The sequence below is a fragment of the Acipenser ruthenus genome, chromosome 19 (assembly GCF_902713425.1).
Source record: "Acipenser ruthenus chromosome 19, fAciRut3.2 maternal haplotype, whole genome shotgun sequence".
NCBI classification, from domain to species: domain Eukaryota; kingdom Metazoa; phylum Chordata; class Actinopteri; order Acipenseriformes; family Acipenseridae; genus Acipenser; species Acipenser ruthenus.
Genome location: NC_081207.1, coordinates 24,797,656 through 24,819,495, shown reverse-complemented (window position 1 = coordinate 24,819,495; position 21,840 = coordinate 24,797,656). Strand labels below are relative to the sequence as shown.

Below are 21,840 nucleotides of genomic sequence, written 5' to 3'. Positions count from 1 at the left end.
CAGGAACATAATAAAAGATATCACAATTCCAAGCTCTTTGATGTAACCCAACCATTCCTACCATTCGCTGCTAGTTTGTGCTCTTGTGCAGTATGGTTGCTTCTCAGTTTTTTTAAATGAGATGTCGTTATTGTCGTACTTCATGCTGTTCTCCAATTGGTCACTATAGGGCAAGTGAGGGTCTTTTGCTATCTGCATTTTTTTCTAGTGCACATAAGAATTATTATTATTATTATTTATTTCTTAGCAGACGCCCTTATCCAGGGTGACTTAAAATCATAAGCAAATACATTTCAGATATGACAAAGTCTCTGAGATTTGTTCTGTTCTCATCAGGACAATAATACCAATTGTATTTCATAAGTTGACACCAAACTATTATCCAGGCAAAAAAAAACCAATATCCATTGTTTTATATATTATACATCTTTTTAAGATTGGTTCCAAGCATGTTAAAGTTTAAACATTATTTAAATAAAACACCACTAGTTAATCATTTTCTTTTTAAACGATCTCTCAGTATGTAACTGTGTTTACATGGGATGTAATATCTATCTGTGTGTGTGTGTGTGTGTGTGTGTGTGTGTGTGTGTGTATGTGTGTGTGTGTGTGTGTGTGAACTGAACCATTTCCCACTGCTGATTTCCTATGGAAATAGTCCAAGGCTAGGAATCTTGCCCAATCTTCCTTCTTCGTTCAGATTCAAGTCTGAAGGACACAGCTGAGGTGCCTGCTTGTGACCTTGACAACTGCAGTGTCCGGGGGTCAGCCCTGCAGTTCACTGAAGCAGAGAAGCTTTCTCCAAATTACCACTCTTCATGACGGGACAACGGGAGGCTCATTAAAACTGAAATCTGATCAGAAAACTGTATCTCATTGCAGAGAAAAGATTTAACCAGCTTATAATACATTCATAAATAATATATATATATATATTTTTTTAAGACAAGAATTCCACTGGTGAAGTTAGATTTCCCCTCATTAGCCTTTTTTGCCTGCTGTGGCACTCACTTTTAAATCATGACAGATAAAATTAATTCAGCAAAACTGCCCCAGAATGACCCCTGTGTGCATAATGTCCACCCAAATGGCCTGCGATTTTCAAAAGCTAAAAACGGAGGGGGGGGGGGGGAGAGATCAAACTAAGTGCTGGACAGTGTAAGGGGGTGGGGGGCAGTATTGTTCTAAGTCAGTCCGCAAATCTCTGCTGTTTGTAATTAACTCAGTGTTTAAAGTTTTTTTTTTAGCTATTTGCTGTCCTAACAGCCACCCCCCCAGCCTCCAACCACCCCTGCACTTTAAGCCCTGTGGCGAGACAAAGTATTCATTCAGATTTAGATCCATCTAACCACTGGAGGGGTCAAGTCAGGGGCAGGAGGAGAGAGAGGCATGTCTGAGAAAAGCCAGGTTAGAAATCTTACATGTAATTTAGACACATACCACAGGAGAAAGAGAAAGAGAGATGCATCCTTAGAGCAAATTTTTTAAAAAAAGGTACGCTTGTTTCATATTCTTACTAGAGGGGTAGCTGAATTGTGGGGGGGGGGGGGGGGAGGTTGTTTGCCTATGCTTGTGAACATTGATCTTTTTTTCGGTATCCACATGCTAGTGAGTTGGTGTGCTTAGTGTAATTGTTTCCCTATGTAGAGAAGTGCATTATGAATGTGTGTGCATGCATTTCTGTATCACTGTGTTATCAATTTCAAAATGTAAGTCCAGTTGTAAATAACCTAATCCCTATACTTGAATGATTGGACAGTAGACCGAGGCTGGATTTGTCAGGTGTTTTACTTCTTGAAGACATTTGTTCTAGATTTGTATGTTTTTATTTAATTTGATAAATATTAATATATTTCATTTTAGCCTGGGATTTTGAATTAAAATTAAATGTTGTATTGGTATATAACCCATATACCAAGTACATGTGTTTTGTTATATATTTATTATTTTATTTTATTTTATTTTTTATTTGGGAAATATTTCTTTATATGAGAAACTTCAAACATTCACGCCAAAAATCTCCAGTAACTAAAGAAACTAAGTTTATGGAGACAAAAAGAGGCATTTTAACATCAGGTAACATCGGAAATAAATATATTTAAAATAAATACAACAAATACAGTCCAGCTCATGGTTATAGACCTGGCCCTGTAAACTGCCTTTGGTATTACCAGTCTTTTTTTTTGTTTTTTTTGTGAAATCCTGACTGAAACAACAAATGGACATCCCCTAGATAAGGGATTATTTTGGAGGGGTGTGAGTGTTGTGGAGAGGTGCTGATATAAGGAGAGGACAATGCTTGAAAGCTTCCCAGCGTGAGTCCTGTGTCCCATTGTCCTGCTGTACGCTCCTGTCACTTTCATTTTACACCGCACAGCCTGGAGTCAGGACTGCTTTGATACAGGGAAAAGGAGGGGGGGGTTCAAAAAGGAGAAGGTCCAGAGAGGCTGTGAGGTGTGAAATAAGATTGCTTTTATCTGACGCCGCTGCGTAAAAAAAAAAAAAAAAGCAAGCTGGTGAGGCTGGTTTGTTCTTGTGAGGACAGCAGTGTGACAGGAAAGGTACACACAGTTACCGTATTTCAGAATATTACAAAGCAGGAATTATTTAATTAATGTATTTATAATTAACAGGAGAGAATCCTAATTGAGCCACTGGGGCAGATTTATCAATGTATTTCTGCTGGAAACAAGAAGCTGCCTCTATGTTGTGTGTTACTACTTTCATATTATTAACAGTTCTCCTTTTGCAACAAAATGGTAGCAATTGTTTAAAGGTCTTGATTAAGTGTTAGTGATGTCTGTCTGTCTTTCTGCCTGTGGTGGAATCAGTTCCTGTTCTCTTCTGTCTGAGAGCTGTGTTGAGACGCAAACTGTTCTTCAGCCACTTCATATTGCATTTAGTTTAAAGGGAGCAGGGTGCTGTAAATCTGCTTGCTAGCTCCCATACAGAACACAGGTTGGAGTTGAGTAATGTATTTGTCTTGCGCTGTATTTGCAATTTTCACCTTTCTTCTTTCCTTACTTCATTTTTACCAGTTCATCTCTCTCCTTTTTTGCCTTTTTTCCGTTAATGCTTGTCTTTCTGTCTTTTTTAACTCGTGTTTTCTGTCTCTCTCTGTTGGTGTATCTTTCTTCCTCTCCATCTCTTTCTCTCTTGCTCAGCTTGTGTAGGGTGACACCTATAGGCCTGCCACAGATTCAACGCTGAGAAACAACAATGAGCTTTAGAAAAAACACTCTGGGATTCCTTTAGCCACGACCAAACAGGGGCACACACCACACCTGCCTCAATTCTCTTTCAGATTTTCCTTTTATTTCTTAGATTTGATAGGTGGTTCTGTATTATTTTATATAATGATGTACCTGTCTCTCCTACATATTTTATTTTATTACATTTTATGCAAAATACACAATATACAAGGTTTCTATCCTTGCATGCTGGATTTTTTAAGACTGAATATTTTTCTTTATTTGCATTTTCACTTTACTAATATATATTTGCACACTTTACTTTGTGCTTTTACAGATTTCAAAGGCCCTTAATGTATCCCTTTATATTTATTGTGGACTAAAATGTCAGCCACATTTGCATCCTTTCTAAAAGCTACGATTGGTGCTTTCGGAAATATTTTTTTCATTTTTTCGGAATTATGAAGTATATGTAAATGGCACGTATACTTCATAATGGGACTCTCTTAACCCTCTCTTCCCTTTTCTTATAGTCAAGTAGGTCATTCCTATTGAGTTTGTCAACTTTTCTCAATTCTCTTTCAATAATTTGTTCTTATATCCTCTTTTCTTAAGATTTATTTTTAATTCTTTCTCTGTTTTTTGTAGTAATTTTCATCAGAGCAGTCCTTTTAAGAATTGCTCTTTTAGTATAGATAGGATGTGCAGATGACATATGTAGGTACTGATGCATATCAGTAGGTTTCAAGTAAAGGTGTCTAAGAATTAAATTTCAGATTTTGTCCACCTTAAATCCACCAAAATGTTAGGGTGGATATAATTTGCTAACTTATGAAACTGTACAAGAGATTCTTCTCCATGTGTCCATATTCCAAATATGTCATCCACATATCATCTGTATTCTAATGGTTTCTTGTCTAGTTTACTCAGTAACATTTCTTCCCATTTGCCCATATACATGCTTGCAAAATGCATACCTAAATTTTAGCCTATTGCTGTGCCATCATTCTTCCGTAGGTATCGTGTTCTTATCTACTCTATTTCCCAGTGCCTCTTTATATGCTTCTAAAGTTTCATGTCTGGGAACACGGGGGTACAGGGATTTTGCATCCATGCAAAGTAAAATGTTATTCTCTGGAAGTGTAACCTTTTATATTGTTAATCCTTTTCAGAAAATGCATTGTATATTTAAAATAGCTGGGTAAGCTTTCAACATGTGGCTGCAGCTGGCTTTCAGCTATTTCCGCAAGAACGTATGTTGGGTTATCAATTGTGCTAACAATCATTCGCATCGGGTGTTTCTTTGTGCATTTTTGGGTTACCTCTAACCAAACCTGTTCTTGGATTTTGCAGAAGCATGTCATTTTTTTCGATACAAACCCATTTTTATATAATCTATCTGCCAAAATTATTTTATTATGCCATTATTATTATTAGTTTTTACTTCTTCATATGTATTTATATTTTGCAATTCAGTCCCTACTTCCCTACTGCTTTTATATAATCATCTTTGTTCATTATATATATATATATATATATATATATATATATATATATATATATATATATATATATATTAGCTCAAAGAGCCAGCTGCCCAACGTTTCGATATGTTGTACATATCTTTCTCAAGGGAGCCTGTCATATATATATATATATATATAATGAAAAGGCTTTTTGTGCATATATTTCAGAGGAAAGAAGGGCTTTTGTCCGAAATGTCCTGAAATAAAAGATTTTTAATCACTTAATCCTTTTGTGTACATCCCAAAATAAATTACCTTTTCATTTCTATACACTGCAGTTATCCCTCCTTTTATATAAGTCAGTTTCCTCACAATATTAATCGTTCTTGTTTCTTAAAGACTGACGTTATTTCCAGTGCCAAATTGGTCTGGACTGGTTTCTACTGGTTTTTACTTTCTGCTGATCATTAGTAGCTATCTGTCTTTCTCTCGCTTTCCCTTTTGGACGGAAATTGGAGGTTACCACGGAAACATAATAGAAACATGCTTTATAATAGAAAAAATATGCAAGTGGGATCTTGGGAACACTTAAATATGCTTTCTACTGCAAGCCAGTTATCCTACTTAAATACCTTTTATTTAAAACACAAGATCTCAGCATTCTCAGTGCACTAGTGCCTAACAGCATAATCCATAGTCCAATCATTTGGTTTTAAACAGAAGCATGGACATGTGCATGGATATGAACCTTAAGAAGGGCTGTTTTGGTTTAAATTTGTTCCCTGAGTTCCTTGCTGGCCTCACAAATAAGATTAGCCAAGCATATTGTTGCTTCTTATCCCCCTTTTTGTGCCAATGGTTTGCCAGGAATCACTCTGAAATAGTCAGCCCTAAATGCCTCATAAGTACCTGCTTTAAGGAACAGCAGTTTTGCCGAATGCCACGTCATGAAAAAACAAACAAACAAAAAAAAAACAATGTATTTAGTGTTTATTTACAGTTTGTCTGTAGAAAAGAAACATTTATGAAGTCTTGTATCATTTTGATCCCTGGTCTGTAACCGCTGAAAAATGACAGGGTGTCAAAAACGGGTTTCCGGGTAAAATGGGGAATATAAACAAATTGGAATGTGAACAAGGCTTGCCTTCTGGGGAAGGGTGCGTGCACAGAAAGACAACTGGCATATCTTAGTATGTGATTGTATGACAAGTCATATTTAAGTGGAATATAAACTTCCAATTGAGCCATTATCTAAAAATGACCACCTGACCCTCCACAAAAAACTAAAACAAAAAAAAACAGACTTTATCGTTGAACTGGGATTTATTCCACTGTCCAGTCTTGGCTTCATATAAAAAGGGACTGCATGAAGCTAAACTAGCACTATAGAAACAACCCCAGCTCAGTGCTTGTGATTTACTGTGACATGCTTCTATTTTCCAGATTGCAAGATAAATCTGTTCTGTCTGCTTGTTCCATTCTTAATGTGATTATTTTATTATTTTTTACCATCTTGAAGACATTACCTCCAATAAGCACATTACAGAAGGTCATAGAATCCCACAGCTGTATGTATTTTTGGTTTTATTTTATTTTTTCAATTACTTTTCTTCCTGTGACTACCACTTCAAAAACAACTCTGCATTTATAGGGCTGTTTTCTAAACAGCACTGCTAATTAAAACGAGGAAACAATTGCTTATGTGCAATTTAAGAAATAGAACAGGTACAGTAAAAGCCAGTTTATTTATGTAGAGGCCTGGGTTCGAAGCCTACTTAAGTTACAATTGAGTTTGTTGGTCTCAACCCCCAAGTGGAGATTGATCCACATCACAAACTCCCAGAGAATTTGGTATAGTTGGAGGGCTCTGTTTAGGCAAGGCCAGGGACTGAGTGGCAGGCAGGGAGTACTCCTGTTAAAATTGAGGTGCTCAAACAGATCTGTGAGGGGGGAAAAAATGAAAAGATGCTGGTTTTAACTTCCAAGCTAATTCTATAATATTTTGAAGTCAAATTTTATTGATTTAAATTAGGTTTAATATTAATATTACCAAATAGAAAAAATGTCACAGGTAAGAAAAGATTTATCATTTTCTGGGTAGAAAATAGATTATTAACAACAGAAGGCATAATGTGGCAGTATATATTTGTATGCTTGAACTCTTCCACTTTTTAAATTGGTCATATTACTTTCATCCCCAAGAGTCCTTCTTGCTAGTTATTATTATTTATTTTTTTAATGTCATTTTAATTCATGAAGGGAGAATTTGAATGAAGGCCTGGACGGGATTGCAGACAGATCCAGTTCCATTCCATTTCCTACTGAGCATAAACATATTGTATTGATACAATTATCCGTTTAGTTCCTGGCAGAAGCCACTAACTGATTTTATTTTCTATTATTTATTCAAATTGTTTAAACAAACCTAGTGAAAAATGTGTGAGGTAATTTGGTGGAGTACAGGGTTAAATAATACTTTTAAAAATAGATACAGTATATGTAATTTTGAATACTATTCTATTTATATATTTACTACACCACAGTGTTTCTGTAGAAATTTTAGAGGTTAACTTTAGAAGATTTTTGGAGGGGGCAGGTTGGTTTTTGTAACTTGAGGTTCTGCAGTTCAAAGGAGCAACACAGTCGATTTCACAGAGCTGTTTTTACCTGTCAGGCTTGGTTAGCTGTCTGCATTTGAACGGTCGTGTAAATATTTAAACAGGATATATATATTTTGTTGTTGTTGTTGTTAAGCCATCAATATATCAATAATCTGATGTGCAGAGAATAGTGTGTGGAAGCATTTTCAAAGAACATTTAAGTACATTTGCCAAGAATTAGCTGACTTCTATAATAACTGATTGGAGCTTATTGACTGAGGAACAGTCTACTATCGGTGGATCAATTTTGTCATCTATCAGTCCTACTACTTTTAAACAAACTTAAAGGCGAGGGAGGGGGAGGCTGGGAGTCACTGGGGGGGAATAAAGAAGATTGATGCTCATTTTATTAGCTTTTTTTGTTGTTGCTTTTTTTCCTCTGCATTACCTACAGGTGACATTATCGCTTCTCCATTGTTTTGAGTTCATTCCCTTTTAAATGGTCTTGGATATTGACCAAATGCTTTTTAACTGGCAATAAAATAAAATGCAGAAATGAAAAAAGAAAGGTTTAAATATTTATAATTATAATTTGCATTACCTGTGCAATTACACAAAAGTTGAGAATTGGAAAGTGTGCTGGTTTTTATGAATTTGAAGGAAGTAAAACTGTTTTCAATTTATGCACAATACAGTTGCTGACTTTTTTTCTGTGTAGAACATGGATGTCATTTTGATGATGTATATGAAGTTTTGTATTGTTTTAATTTTAAATTAATATTAGGATTTTCCTTTTATATAAATAACAAGAAGGAAACTGTATTTTTAAAACTGCAAAAATGTGTTAGTAGTCGTAGTAGTACTGGACGCAGCAGCAGTAGTCGTAGTATACATTTAAAAATAAATGTTCCTGATCATAAAAAAAAAATAAAAAGATCAGATCTAGAAGTTGCTTCTTCAGAAATAAAATGCTCTTATACAAAAATAATACCTAGATTTCTGAAGGAACTGATTAATTGAAAATCTAGTTAAATGTCTTCCTCCATAGAAAATAAATAGAATTAGCTGACGTTATATTGCCAGGCTTATCCCCTACTTTTATATAAATTCCTTTTTATAACCTTGTAATTGAATGTCACTGGGTGTAAATGAAGCCTGCTATTGAAAAAAAGGAAAGCCAGCCCTTTAAGGGAATCAGCCAATTCTGAGTGAGAGGGTATTTACATGTCCTGTGCTCTCCTCCCCCTCTAGGAGAGCTGAGTGAGGATGTGGAGGCTGCCAGTGAAACCACTACAGACCAGGAGGACCAAACCAAAGACAGAGACAGTGGGGGGGAAAAGGAGCTCACCAAAGGGACAGGTAAGGCCCATCTTTGTCTTCCACAATCAACCAGTACGACAGGCATTAGGTCAAAAGTCTTGGGCCGTTATTAATTAATTAATTGATTGACTTATTTATTCATGCATTCATTCATTCCTTTATGAGGCCCCAATGCTGAGCTGCCTGAAGTTATCAAACTGTTTACTCCCACCTATAATTTGTACCATTTTTGGTTGAAATGAAAAGAATGAACTTGATATGGAGTCCTTTGTTAAAATAACTTTGGGTGTATTTCACCTTATAGTTCTGTACAAACATTGTCAGTTGTATTGTTCTGTGCAAATTACATGCTGGAGTAAAATCTTATGATAAATGGGGGCCAGTGTATTTTGACAGGGCCTGGGTTGGGCAGTTCCTTGACTTCAGTGCTTCATTTACCTCTAAGACCTGGTTAAAATCCAGCCTGGGGATTCACAGTTAATTTGATTCTAGAGTACCTGCTTTGAGTGGACAATGTCCATATCACACAACTTATGGTAGGATTGTTGGTATGAATGCATAGTGAGTTGTATTTATGCAGGCAGTGGTTTTTATATTCAGCTTTAATTTAGTTAACCTACATCACAAATTCAAAATTAGCACAAGAGTAGGATGAGAGGGCGCAAATGGAAGCTGAGTAAAAGTTCAGAACAGAATATGTTCAAAATGCATGGAATAGGTTACAAGGGGAAGTAGTAACTTCCAAAACACTGAACATTAAAAAAAAAAAAAAAAAACAATTAGGTTCTGCCCTGTGGGATTAGATTCCATTAGGTGGAGCAAATGGTGTGCTAGCAAGGGATGAGCCATGATGGGCCGCACAGCCTCTTCTCGTTCAACATGTCTTATGTTCACATGTTCTTTTATCAAATGTAAGCATTAGGTTTGGGAATAATGAAAACTAGTTTTTACCAAAAGCTCTGCCTTTCATTTTGGGGGTGAGGTGAAGTTTCTGTCTATATTCACAGTAGAGGGATGGGACTAAGATACAATAAGGTCACAAGGAGGACCTGTGGATCAGTTTAGCAGGAGCTGTGATCTCCTGCCTCCTAGCTAGAGGAGTCTGAGGTAATGCTGACAGGCTGTCTTTAAAACATGTATTCATTCATTTTGTAAGTGTTTCGGAGGTATTTAAATTGCTGGACCGACAATCCTACTCTACACATTAATGATGTGCGAAGGGACTATTTTAATAGTTGTCATGGAAACACTGGTGAGGTTGTTTCTGCAGCACTCGACAGCCAAAATGAGTTCCGGTTGATGTCACTGGGAGCAGGGTGGGCGGGTCCAGAACTTGCTAACCAATGGTCCATACTGGTATCCAATGCTGGTGACAAACTTGTCCTCGCTTCTTAACTGGGAATCTAATACCTGATTGGTGTCTGGTAAACTGTTCTTGTGCATGGCTTTTGAATCGTAGCACCTGCATTTGCCCTTTTATTTTATTTAGCATTTAGCTGTAGTCACACTTATAAATCCTTCGGATTTTACATAGCTGGGCTTCAATTTCAAGACTCACGCTGATTCTAACATTAAAATACACTTCCCTCTATCCAGCGGTGGTGGATATATAGACAACCTTGTCATTGTAAGCTAGTCTCTGATTGCACTTGAATGCATTTAAACACTTAAAATGAATACATTCAAATGAGCAGTGTTATTATTTACTACTACCTGTAGAAAACAGGATGAAAATGCAGCATAAGACAAGCATATATATTCCTTCCACCTGCCAGTGCCTAATCTCTAAATAAGTGTATTTCTGTGTTTTCATAAAGGAAGTGTGCGTTCCGGATAAAAAATGTAAAAGTTATTTCGCGGCTCTGTTAAAAATAGAATCTGCATTAGTCTCAAGCACTTGCATGCCTTTTGATGTCTGTGGAATCGCTATAGGTGGGATGCTTTGAAAGTGGAAAGAGCCTGTCTGTGGTTTGATAAATAAGGACACACATGTCTACAGCATTGTGTTTTACATGAGGCTTTCTTCAGAAGATCAGGATTTAATTACTGGCCCCTGTTAGAGTCAAGTCAAGTGGCTTATTCACTAACTAGGATAATTCAACTAGCAACATTGTAATGTGAAAGATAGGCAGTGAAAATAAATGCACAAATAAAAAATGTTAATAATAATAATAATAATAATAATAATAATAATAATAATAATAATAATAATAATAATAATAATATCTTTGATTTGTGAATTTATTTTAAATTTTTCTATTTTTCACATTACAAATTTGCTTGCTGAATTATTAGTTTAGGCTAAATTTAAGTAGCAATTATGTTTATTATTTTTTTTAAAAGAAATATAGTATGGTAATTTTAAGTAACATAAATGTTACATGTTACACTGACTTATCAGATTAAAAATGGCTACAGTACAATACACAATCTTTTTCTTTGTGCTAAAAATAATGTAACAATTCAGGGATGGAAAACCCATTCTTTACCAACACCTCAAATTAGGCGTGAATGGTAGGGGGGTTGTAATAAATCTGAAATTAAATCTGTAAAAGCAATCTATTTTAAAAGACTGGGAAATTGACAGCTGCTTATTGTAGGGCACTCAGACAACTTGACAACATACAGCACAACAGAGCTTTTAGAGGCTAGTCTTCCAATGCACATTTTTTAAAATTTACTCAGGCTGACTGTTTCAATAAGGAAAAACTGCTGGAGCATAGTAAAAAAATAAGCTGTGTTTGAGAGAGAGGGAGGGGAGTTGGAAATAAAATCATAGCAGTATTGAGAAACATTGTAGTTAAAAATATAAAAACAATAAAGGACAGGGGCTCCCGGGTGGCGCATCCGGTAAAGGCATTCCACGTGGAGTGCAGGATGCACCCTATAGCCTGGAGATCGCTGGTTCGAGTCCAGGCTATTCCACTGCCGACCGTGGACGGGAGTTCCCAGGGGGCAGCACACAATTGGCTGGGTTGGGAGGGCTTAGGTCGGCCAGGGTGTCCTCGGCTCACCACGCACCACCAACCCCTGTAGACTGGCCGGGCACCTGCAGGCCTGCCTGTAAGTTGCCCAGAGCTGCGTGGTCTGACGCTGTAGCTCTGGGTTGGCTGCATGGCAGGCCTGCAGAGTGAAAAGAAGCAGACAGCTGATGGCACACTTTTCGGAGGACACGTGTTTCTGTCTTCCTCTCTCCTGAGTCAGCGTGGGGGTGGCAGCGGTGAGCCGGGTTGAAATAAAAAATAATTGGGCTTTTCAAATTGGGAAGAAAATGAGGGGAAACGATTTCAAAAAAAAAAAAAATAGAAAAATAAAACAAACTATAATGGACAATGACTTTAATGCTGGTGTCAGATTCAGTTCCTACTCCATGACAGTGTGTGTTAGTATATATAAACAACTTTATTTTTGTACAGTTATTGTAAGCAGTGTGGAAGAGAGATGGAGAGAGAAAGAAATGTGGCTTGGCATTAAAACCATTCATTATTTAAACAATAAACCACAATTTAGCCACCTTTCCCAAATAAGCAATCCTGGGGTTGTGTCTAATGTTAAGAATAAAATATTTATAAATGGCCAGCCCCAGGGTGTTTGTTTTTTTTGTTTTTTTTCTTACCTTGTACACCTAGCTAACGCAGTCAGGGAAATGGAGCGTTTCCGCTCGAGGATGGAAAGTCAAATCACGATTAAAGAAGAGGAGGTATTAATGTAGCGGCTGAGCGCATCACAATGGGGTGGGGGGGCTGTTAATACACAATGAGGGGGGCTGTTAATAGTGCTGGGAGGCACGGTTGCAGCAGAATTTGACATGTTTAACATAAATGTAATGGGGGGGTGTAGTCGAGGGTTATGAATAATTCCTCTCCAGCCCCCCTCCCTGACTTTCAAATTACTGAGAGGTTTGTGGAGGGATGATAAAATGAAACAGGTCATCCGCATTCTGACTCCAGCCTCATCCGACCAAATTGGTTTCTTCTCTCTCTTCTCTTTTTTTTTTTTGTTAATATCAGACAGTTGATGAGCAGCAAAGCTCTTGGGCAGCATTGCCCCACATGTAAAATAAATGGGCCAGTTTGATATTTTTTACATATACAGTGCAACCCGAATTGAGGGGTCACCAAATGGATGTTTCTGGTCACTTAAGACAAGTGGCTGTTTATTCAAGTCATCGCTGGCATTGTATTGAAAGTAGAAAATCTGTACTACAGGTGGCTGATATACTCCATACTGTGTGTGTGTGTGTGTGTGTGTGTGTGTGTGTATATATATATATATATATATATATATATATATATATTCCAACCATATCTAAAGATGTAGTATATTAAGTTAGTTATTATATTGTTGTTTCTTAATTCCATTATTTTTTTTTTCTGTGTGCTGAAATGCCACAACGGTCTATGTAGACAGTTGGTGTACCTAATTTAATTTCAAATATTTTACACTAAGGATTCAGAGAAAAGACATGCTTCTGTATTAGGGTGATTTGGAGGCAGGCTTTCACTGTAATTTTCTTTATATGAAATTAATTGATACAAAGTAATTACCTGACTAGAAGGAGTTGAAATGGAAAATAACCCCACATAGCTCGAGGCTCTAACGTGGATTGTAGTTTTTTTTTTTCTTTTCAAAAACTGTATATCCAATTATATTTAGCATTTAAAGAAATAACAGCACTGGGATTTTGACTTAATGGTTAAATAGCTAAGGGACTGGGAAGAAGTGTGGCCTACAATGGTTAGACAATGGACAGAATAGAAAAGCTGTGTGGTTTAGGGAATGTGGTGGAATCAGAGTGGTTTAGTGGTTAAAGCTAAGGGAAGTAGAGAGAAGCAGTGTGACCTAGCAGTTATAGCTGATGGACGAAGAGGGAATCAGTGTGATCTTCTGTGTAGCTAAGGGACTGGGAGGGAGCTAGTGTCACCTAGTAGTAAGAGGTGAGGGACAACAAGGCAGTGTGGTCTACTATGTAAAGCCCAGGGGCTGGGACAAAGGCTGTGTGGTCTAGAGGTTAGAGCTGAGAGACAAAGAATCCTCTCTTTTTTTTCCCTCACTGTTACTCCAGAAATATGTGCCAGGAAGGCGCGCACCCCTCTGTGTTACCAAGCAAGACAGACCAAGGCCCCAGTTAGCACTCCATCGGCCTGTATATCACAACTCAAGGACCGCTTGAAAAAGGCATAATGGCACAAGTAATTGTGTTCCTACAATATTTTACTAGACGAGTGCCTGTTGTATTAATTTAAAAAAAACGCCTGCATCGGTCAGTCACTAAAGCTGCCATCCTTTTTCCCCTTGAAAGTATGCTAGCTTGTGAGTGCTGAAGAGACCCAAGACTCTCTGTCTGCGTCCTTGCAGTTAGAGTTAATGCACTCTGACTAGGTAAGGGAAGGTGCCAAAGTCCAATTTGCTTACGGGACTCGACAGCACAGAAGCACCCTGTTTACGGAAAGGACCATGAATTAATAATCACCAAAGTGACTCTTACATTTTTTTTTCACTTGTGCTGGAAGATGGAAGCTCATTCCCTCAGCCTGTCAGAATACGTTTATTCTCATTGTTCTCATCTGAGCTGAAAAGAACATGGATCGTCCCATCAAGGTCATAGTGCAAACTGGAACGTAAGACTGATTTTCATGTGTGTGTTTATGTAAAACCTTTATATAGGTGAGTTAGGCATTTTCAGATGAAACCCTTAGGATTAATGTTGGTGAATCTAACACTCATGAAAGGTGAGGGACATGGGTCCTAGCTGTATTCAAACACACTGCCAACAGACACCATGAGCGCACTTCAACCCTTTCCTGCACTATCTCTCTCTCAAGCAGAGAATGATAGTAGTGTTGAATGGTGTGGTGGTTTTGGGATGTGGGTGATGTCAAACTCATTTCACTTAAGACTTGAGCCGGATTCAAACAAGCCCAGGGATGTAAATAAGACTCCCATTGCATAGCAGTTTCACCCATTCCAGATTATACTACCAGCCTGGTGTTTCTTGTTTATCTCATAGTAAAACCAGGAATAAATCAAACTGCTATGCAATGGGAGTCTTATTTCCATCCCTTCAAGCCTTCAGAGGTGTGAGGTCTGCTGTATCCCCCAGCCTCCTCCAACTAGTAATTTAATATATACCTATAAACATATACTGCAATATTGCTGTAATACATTGCAGTGTAATTCAGTATTTTGAACAAGGGTTGTATTTTAGATCTTGTATTGCTACCAATCTCCACCATATTATTTAATGAATAGTCAACTGGATAAGGGGTTCAGTACCAGCAGAGTTAAAATATTAGTTAGAGAGTAGTGGTATTAAAATTCACTACTGTTTAGATCATTAAAATGGACCCCAGCCACTTGAATGCAGCACAATGCAGATACCAGTCTTTATCGAGCTCACAGTGTGCTTCGTCCTTCAATAAATAAAGAAACAAAATAAATATCCTGATGTTCAGACTCTCTGCTAATTGCTGATCAATTATAAACCCATTTAGCTGAGATCGATAAACACGGTTCGGAAAGTCACCCCTCCCCCCACCCCCGGACTGATGAAGTAGCAGTTTGCTTTGTTTTGATTGTTGGTTTGTCTTGATGTATTGCTCATTAATACACTCAGATGATTTTAAAGGAAGCTGCTACTTTAAAAGAGATGTATTTATTTTAAACACAGACAAAGCTCCTTACAACAGCAGCTCCATCTCAAAGTGGTCTTTAAAGAAAGGTGGTCTTTTTAATACAGCTCCTTTAACTGGGGGAAAATAAATATACTCTATATAAAATATATAGGATAGACAACTCTGTTCTGGATCAGAGAACCAGCAAATGTATTATTACCACATAAGAGAGAATTCATGACTGGAGGATCTGAGTGCCAGCCAGTATAGTATAGAGAATTCAGTACTGGGGATCAGAGAGATATTTTCTCCTTGGATGCAAGATGAAAGACACAATACTCTGTGGCTCATTGAGAGTAAGTTCTGTCTAAAGACTAAAGGTTAATTTTAGCACTTCACCCCAGTTCTGAATGGGAGGTCCTTTTGTTTAACGTTTCCTTTGTTTATTGGTGGCTGTGTTTAACAGGATTGGGTCTGACTGGACCTAATCGCCCCTCTTTGCCGTTGCCTCGGTCACTCTTGAGAGATTCAGCGGGCAGCACTAACAGGGCCCCCACTGAGTAATCAGCTCAGCTGTCTGTGCGCTGATTGGAGCTGACATTTTAATGTCTGGAACAGGAGAGCGTGGGTCAGCTGTGATTAACCTGCCCCCACCCCATACCCAATTTGCCCTTCCAGGAGCCTTCAAATCAGGCCAAATTTAACTCTTTATGACCTCGTTATGGGCCAGAGATACACCTTCTGAAGTTTCACATTAAATTCTTACTACTCGGATTGCAAGCCACTACAGCCTTCAGCCACTACAGCCTTCTCATGTTCACTCCGCTTGGATTTTAGAAGATCTTTCATGAGGGAGTAATTTTACCAGGCTGCTGTGATGTGTGTGTATGTTTATCAATTTAAAAAAAATGTGTTTAATTTACAGCAGGGAGCGACTGAATTAGTTAGCAGTCTGCTTTATCTTTAGGCTGTCAGAGTGAGAAAGCTACACAATGGATTGTTAATCCTGCACGGATTGAATTAAAAGGATTACCAAAGCAAAATGCTCTGTCAGTTTCTGATCTTGTTTTACAGCAGTATCCGGCTTTTTTTGTTCCTTGTGCCAAGAAAGTGAATTCCTGTTCTTCAAACAGGGTATTCCAAACTGATAACTTTTGGTCTATGCAGATACACGTACCACCGATATACCAAATAACATACAGGGCAGTGTGCAGGATGCAATGCAGCGATTCAGTCACGTTCCGAATACAAGCATTTTATATTTCTGCACATGTCACTGGGTTTATTTTTCAGGTGCAACATCTAGAAAATCTAAATTCTCATGTGCACTTTTCTTCGTGAGCGGAATCAAAATGTAGTCAACTCAGCCATCCTCCAAGTCCCTCAACCAAAAATTAATCAGTAAAGCAGTGTACTACATTCAAACCCATTTTTATTTTATTTTTTTAAAAACATTTTCCACCTTAAATCATTATTTATTTATTTATTTATTTATTTGTTTGTTTGTTTATTTATTTATTTATTTATTAATTATTATTATTATTATTATTATTATTATTATTATTATTATTATTATTATTATTATTATTATTATTATTTATTTTATTTTTTTGGACGAAATGCACAGCAGCATTTATCGTCGACTTTAAAATGTCACAATGGATAAGAGACTTCATTTCTAATATCTTCCTGTCGTCACGTAACACCTTAAGTTGAAAGCAAGGTGCTAGAACTTGCTGTCACAACCCACATGGTCCACTGAGATATGTTGAGTAAGCTTAGCTGGTTAAATATTTTCCAGTTAAGACAAGAATTGCAATGGCACTCTGCTGTTCAGGCACAAAATAACTAAGGGGACTTGCCCTGGAGGGAAACATAGTATATTGTAGTAGACTAAGTATACTGAAACTTGCAGATATAACCAGACTACTTACCTTCTACTCGTTTAGCTCTAACTACAATGCCATACTATCACCACCCTTAATCCCTCACTCTAACCACTAGGCCACACTTCTTTCCACTCAGTCCCTCAGATTTAATTACTAGGCCCCACAGTTTACCTCCAAGCTCCAAGCCACTAGGCCACATTTAACTTCTCACATTCTCACTCTAGTGCTGTCTTATTTTAGGTTGAATCTGCAGTGGCTAAGAGTTGCTAGGATACCTTTTATTAAGCGACGTAAATGTCTAAATACCTGATTAGTAAAATTACAGTTAAAAATAGCTGAGTGTGACTCTTCTCCTTACAGTCTGCTGGTAGAGAGTAACTTTATAAGGCCTTTTTTATTTTAGACTGCAGCCCTTTTCAAGGATGTCATGCAAAATTATTTTGTCCGCATCCACCAGAGCCAGACTGTATCATTTTATATATAGTTTTAATTTGTAGAGTGGCAGTCTGGCTGTAGGGTTACAATAATAATTTGTGGTTTTGTTGTAATTTATTTTTTGGTTGGTTTACTGAAATGTATCATCTCGATATAGATGGTGCTGTTTCCCCAGCAATTAAAACAAAAAGAAATAACGTTACAGTAATCTGTTGCATATCCGACTGCGGTGGGACCAAAGTAAGGTCTGATATGTAAAAAGTCAGAAGAATGAATCCTGTTTTAAATACTATTATACACAGCTGTAACAATTACTATATTCACACAATTATTGTTTTGAGATTCAGCTTTTATTATTGTTTAGAAAGATACAGGGTATTAATGTTTGTGACAGAGTAGCCCTCTGCCGTGTGGCAGGCAGGAGATTGAGGAGGAGGTTGAAGTTGATACACCCTGCAGGCGAACAGGATTTATTTACATATTAACACTCTGAACAGCTCATGTGACACTACCAGCAATTGCTGCGTACGCAGCACGTACAACACAGTGTACAAAAGCTTTGATAGGATCTACAATATCTGAACTAATATTCTCTGTTCAATAATAAACGAACATCCCTGAAGAGGTTGCTCATGGTGGATAAATGGTTAGGGCGGATATGTGATGGGCAGATTCGCGACGGATTACTGTACTTGGAAGTGAGACACCCTATTGCTGAAGAATGAAACCTCAGATTTTGTCAGGCTGAGCCCCATCTTCACTTACCCTGCTTTTGTTTTGTCCAGCAGCATCCAGCCTGGTGGAGAAGGACCAGACGGACTCCTCACTCCCCTCCAAACGACCTTCTTCAGGGTCCGGGGCAACAGAGGCCCCCCTTGCCTCCAAGCGTCCCAGGACGACAGACCAGACTTCTATTGAGCAGGTAAGAGAGCATGCTGGGATAAAGAATTTCTCTCTCGCATCTCTTCCAAAACAGTTAAAAAATCCCATTATAATTCCAGAGATACTATTATGATTTCAGTGCATTATCCTGAAGAAACCCTAGCTGAACCATAAGCACACCACACCATCAATGGCAAAATATGAAAATATTACCACTGTGGTTCCATATCATATATTCTGTATATAGAGCTGTCTCCATGGTGAGTTATCTGCCAGGTAATGGCTACTGTGCTGGGTGTTGCTGCTTGCTCTCAGTGAAGCCAGTATAGCCGTCAACACTTCTGTATTTGCCATGTTCCTCTCAGATGTACCAGTGCCCGTACTGTAAGTACAGCAACACAGACGTGAACCGCATCAGGATGCACGTGATGACACAACACTCGGTCCAGCCCATGTTCCGCTGCCCTCTCTGTCAGGACATGCTCAACAACAAGATCCACCTGCAGTTCCACCTTACCCACCTGCACAGTGTGGCACCAGACTGCGTAGAGAAGCTTATTGCCACGGTGAGTGTGTGTGCCAGCATGTATTCTTTAAAAAAAATCAATCAATCAATCAATTTAACCTCTGTGGCCCCTCATACTCAATAACCAGAACAGTTGTCCCACAATTATTTTAAACTTAAGAAATCTGTTCACGGACTGTGAATAATATAAAAGTGGCTTTCTTGCAAATACTTACTGATCTGTTTGTTGCACTCTAGTTAGTGGGTTTTGTCCCAAATCTAGAATTTAATTTAATTTAATTCAAAGGGTAATATGGCCAAGCCACTCTAGATTTGTTCATCGATGTATGCATGGTTTCACGATAGACCCAGCAGTTGTGCATCCTTTCCTTCCACTCAGAAATAACAACCAGAAGAGAAATGGTGAGCACATTAGTATGTAAGGCAGCAATATTTTTTTTAGAGGTAATGCACCGAGCTTTTAAAAAAAAAAAAAGGCTGGAGAGAGAGAGAAGCTGAGATAATATAATGCGCATTAAAACCAGCTCTTTTTTTTTTTTTTTTTTTTTTAACAAGTGGAAATAAATTGAAAGGTACTCTCTCCTTTCCCGTGTCTCTCTCAGATGGGCGTAATGAATTCTGAAATAGGTGACTTTTATTTCTTGCTGACTATGCATAAAGATGTGCTTTCTCGTTCGCTTTTTCTCTCTCTCTATCTGTCTCCCTCCCTTTCTCTCTGCCTCTGTCTCTTTCTCTGCGCTCCTGCACTCTCGCTTCCTCACTCTCTGTGTCTCATTTGCTGTCTGTCTGAGATAGGGGTAATGAAAATAATTGTGCTTCATTAATTCTGAGTCTGGCTAGATGATAGCCATTTTGAACTATGTTTGCCAATTAGATGGTCTAAATTAAAAGTGACCTTGGGATACTCTTGGTGCGTGCCTCCCCTTGCCTAATGAAGCAGTTGTCTAGAAGCAGTCCACTTTGTAATGGAAATCACTGCTGTTATTATTTTTTTTTCATTTTTTTTTACTTTCTGCACTGGGCTGCATTAATTTGGCACCTTAAAAAAACAAAAAAAAACCCTCTCTCCTCTCTTTCTTTCCTCTATCTTCTATGATTATACTAATTGCATGACGATTGGGGAAAAGAGTATTTGCTTCATCCCTTAACCCCTCACCCCTCCAAAGTGCTTCAACAGGAAAGAAACTCCACCTTTATAAATAGAAGCCGCTCACAGCTGTACAGAAAGAAGCTCACAGAAATATCTTTGTGGTTTGCTTTGTCGAGCCAGATGTCCCTAATTGTCGGTCGATTAGTAATAGCTGGTGGCTATGACAGGCTAGGCAGACCGTTTTGGATTGCTCAGTTTGTGTTTGGAATGACAGTGGAGCGCTACTTTATCCCTTCCCGTCTCTTCGCAGCCCCCACGAAATAAATATCTCAGGTGGCACTTCCCAAATGTTTTATCAAACCTATTGCAAAAAATGGGGTCTGCGCATTGTTGGGCCTGTCAGGTTTTCTTTGAAGCTACTCTGGGTAAGGGTTAACTTAATTCTCCCATAGTTTACCCTTCTATACACAAATAATATTTTTGTAATAAAATATTGCAGGGAACATACATTGCAGATATTTCCAATGTGGGTTTTTATATTAGTAAATCATAATTGGAAGTTTATTGTGAAGTGTTGCATTTGTTTAGTTTTTTTTCATTCTGATAAAGAAAGTTTTGCTGTAGTAAGAAGGTGCTTAGGTAGTGTATGTGTGCAGGAAGGGTGTAGAGCCACAGTGGATATTGAAGGTTCTGGATGATCTTTTTCAGTGGTAAATGTAGAGGGGGGGGGGGAGAAAGCGAGAGATGCTGCATATTGAAATGCAGAGTGGGGAGCGAAGCTGATTTATTCAGTTTTGGGAGTTAATTGAAGGAAGGTGAAGCCGACAGTACCGCGTTTCCTAGCCTCTTCGAATCTCAATCACTGATTATTGTTAAATAGGGGCCTGCTAATGAGAGCTCTTGATGAATTGTTGTCTTTTTTTTTGGGGGGGGGGGGGGGGGCACTGTCATTCACACATGATTGACTTCAACCTTCGAGTGCAGAGAAAATCCTGCCGCTGTTGTCTCACTTTCTAATCAATATTCATTGCTCCTTGATCTTCTAATTAAAAACTTGAAAAATGAAATTAGAGTATACTGCAGCGTAGTATATCTATCTGTCTATCTGTCTGTATGTCTATCTACATGCGGAGGTTGGACAGTTTAAAGAAAAACAATGCAAAATGTAGGCACACTATATATATATATATATATATATATATATATATATATATATATATATATATATATATATATATATAAAGACTGGTTCATTTATTAAGCAAATTAGATCCCTGGCATGTACTCTATAATGTAGAAAAGCTTCACCTCCCTGTTTCAACTCAATGAGGGACAAAGAATAATTTAAACACCTTACAAATCTGTCGCTTTGAATAAGTGCCTTCCTGACTTGCCTCTATTGGCAGGTGTCATGCCAGGTGTCTGGCCCCTGCCTATGGGTTCATTATAATGCCCAGTCTTCTAAGCCTTTCCCTGTTGGTCACCACTCTGCAGTCCATCACAGTCACTCTTATTCACACAGGAACCCTAGAGCACTTTCCCCTACTTGGTCACGATTTTTGCCTAGCCAATGAATTTCTGCACCATACTCTTATTGTAGAGTATGACGGCATCCCTCCACATTGCTCCATTCAACAGGAATGTGATGCAGTTTTTACAAGGAAGAATGATTTAATTAGGCCCCCTAATAAGCTTTTTAGTCGGCCAAGGTAGGACTTTCAGCCCATCTCACTAATTGGCTGCAGCAGAAGTTTCTAGGCGCATGATACACTGTTTGTGATCAAAGTGTGTATTCAGAGATAGGTAAATAAAGTAAAAAAAATAATG

The 21,840-nt window shown here is 38.0% G+C and overlaps 1 protein-coding gene across 4 annotated transcripts in view; it reads left to right on the top strand.

The window, feature by feature from the left end:
* Positions 1–21,840, top strand: part of LOC117424535 (zinc finger homeobox protein 3-like) — a 147,689-nt gene that overhangs the window by 113,268 nt on the left and 12,581 nt on the right. For 2 of the 4 annotated variants that reach the window (XM_034040954.3, XM_034040953.3), the window contains exons 5-7: positions 8,509–8,616; positions 18,304–18,437; positions 18,763–18,963. In XM_034040954.3, coding sequence (XP_033896845.3) covers positions 8,509–8,616; positions 18,304–18,437; positions 18,763–18,963 — 443 coding nt within the window. Of the gene's footprint in view, positions 1–8,508; positions 8,617–18,300; positions 18,438–18,762; positions 18,964–21,840 lie in introns of all 4 variants that reach the window. The other 2 variants (XM_034040952.3, XM_034040951.3) reach the window with 1 other exon arrangement.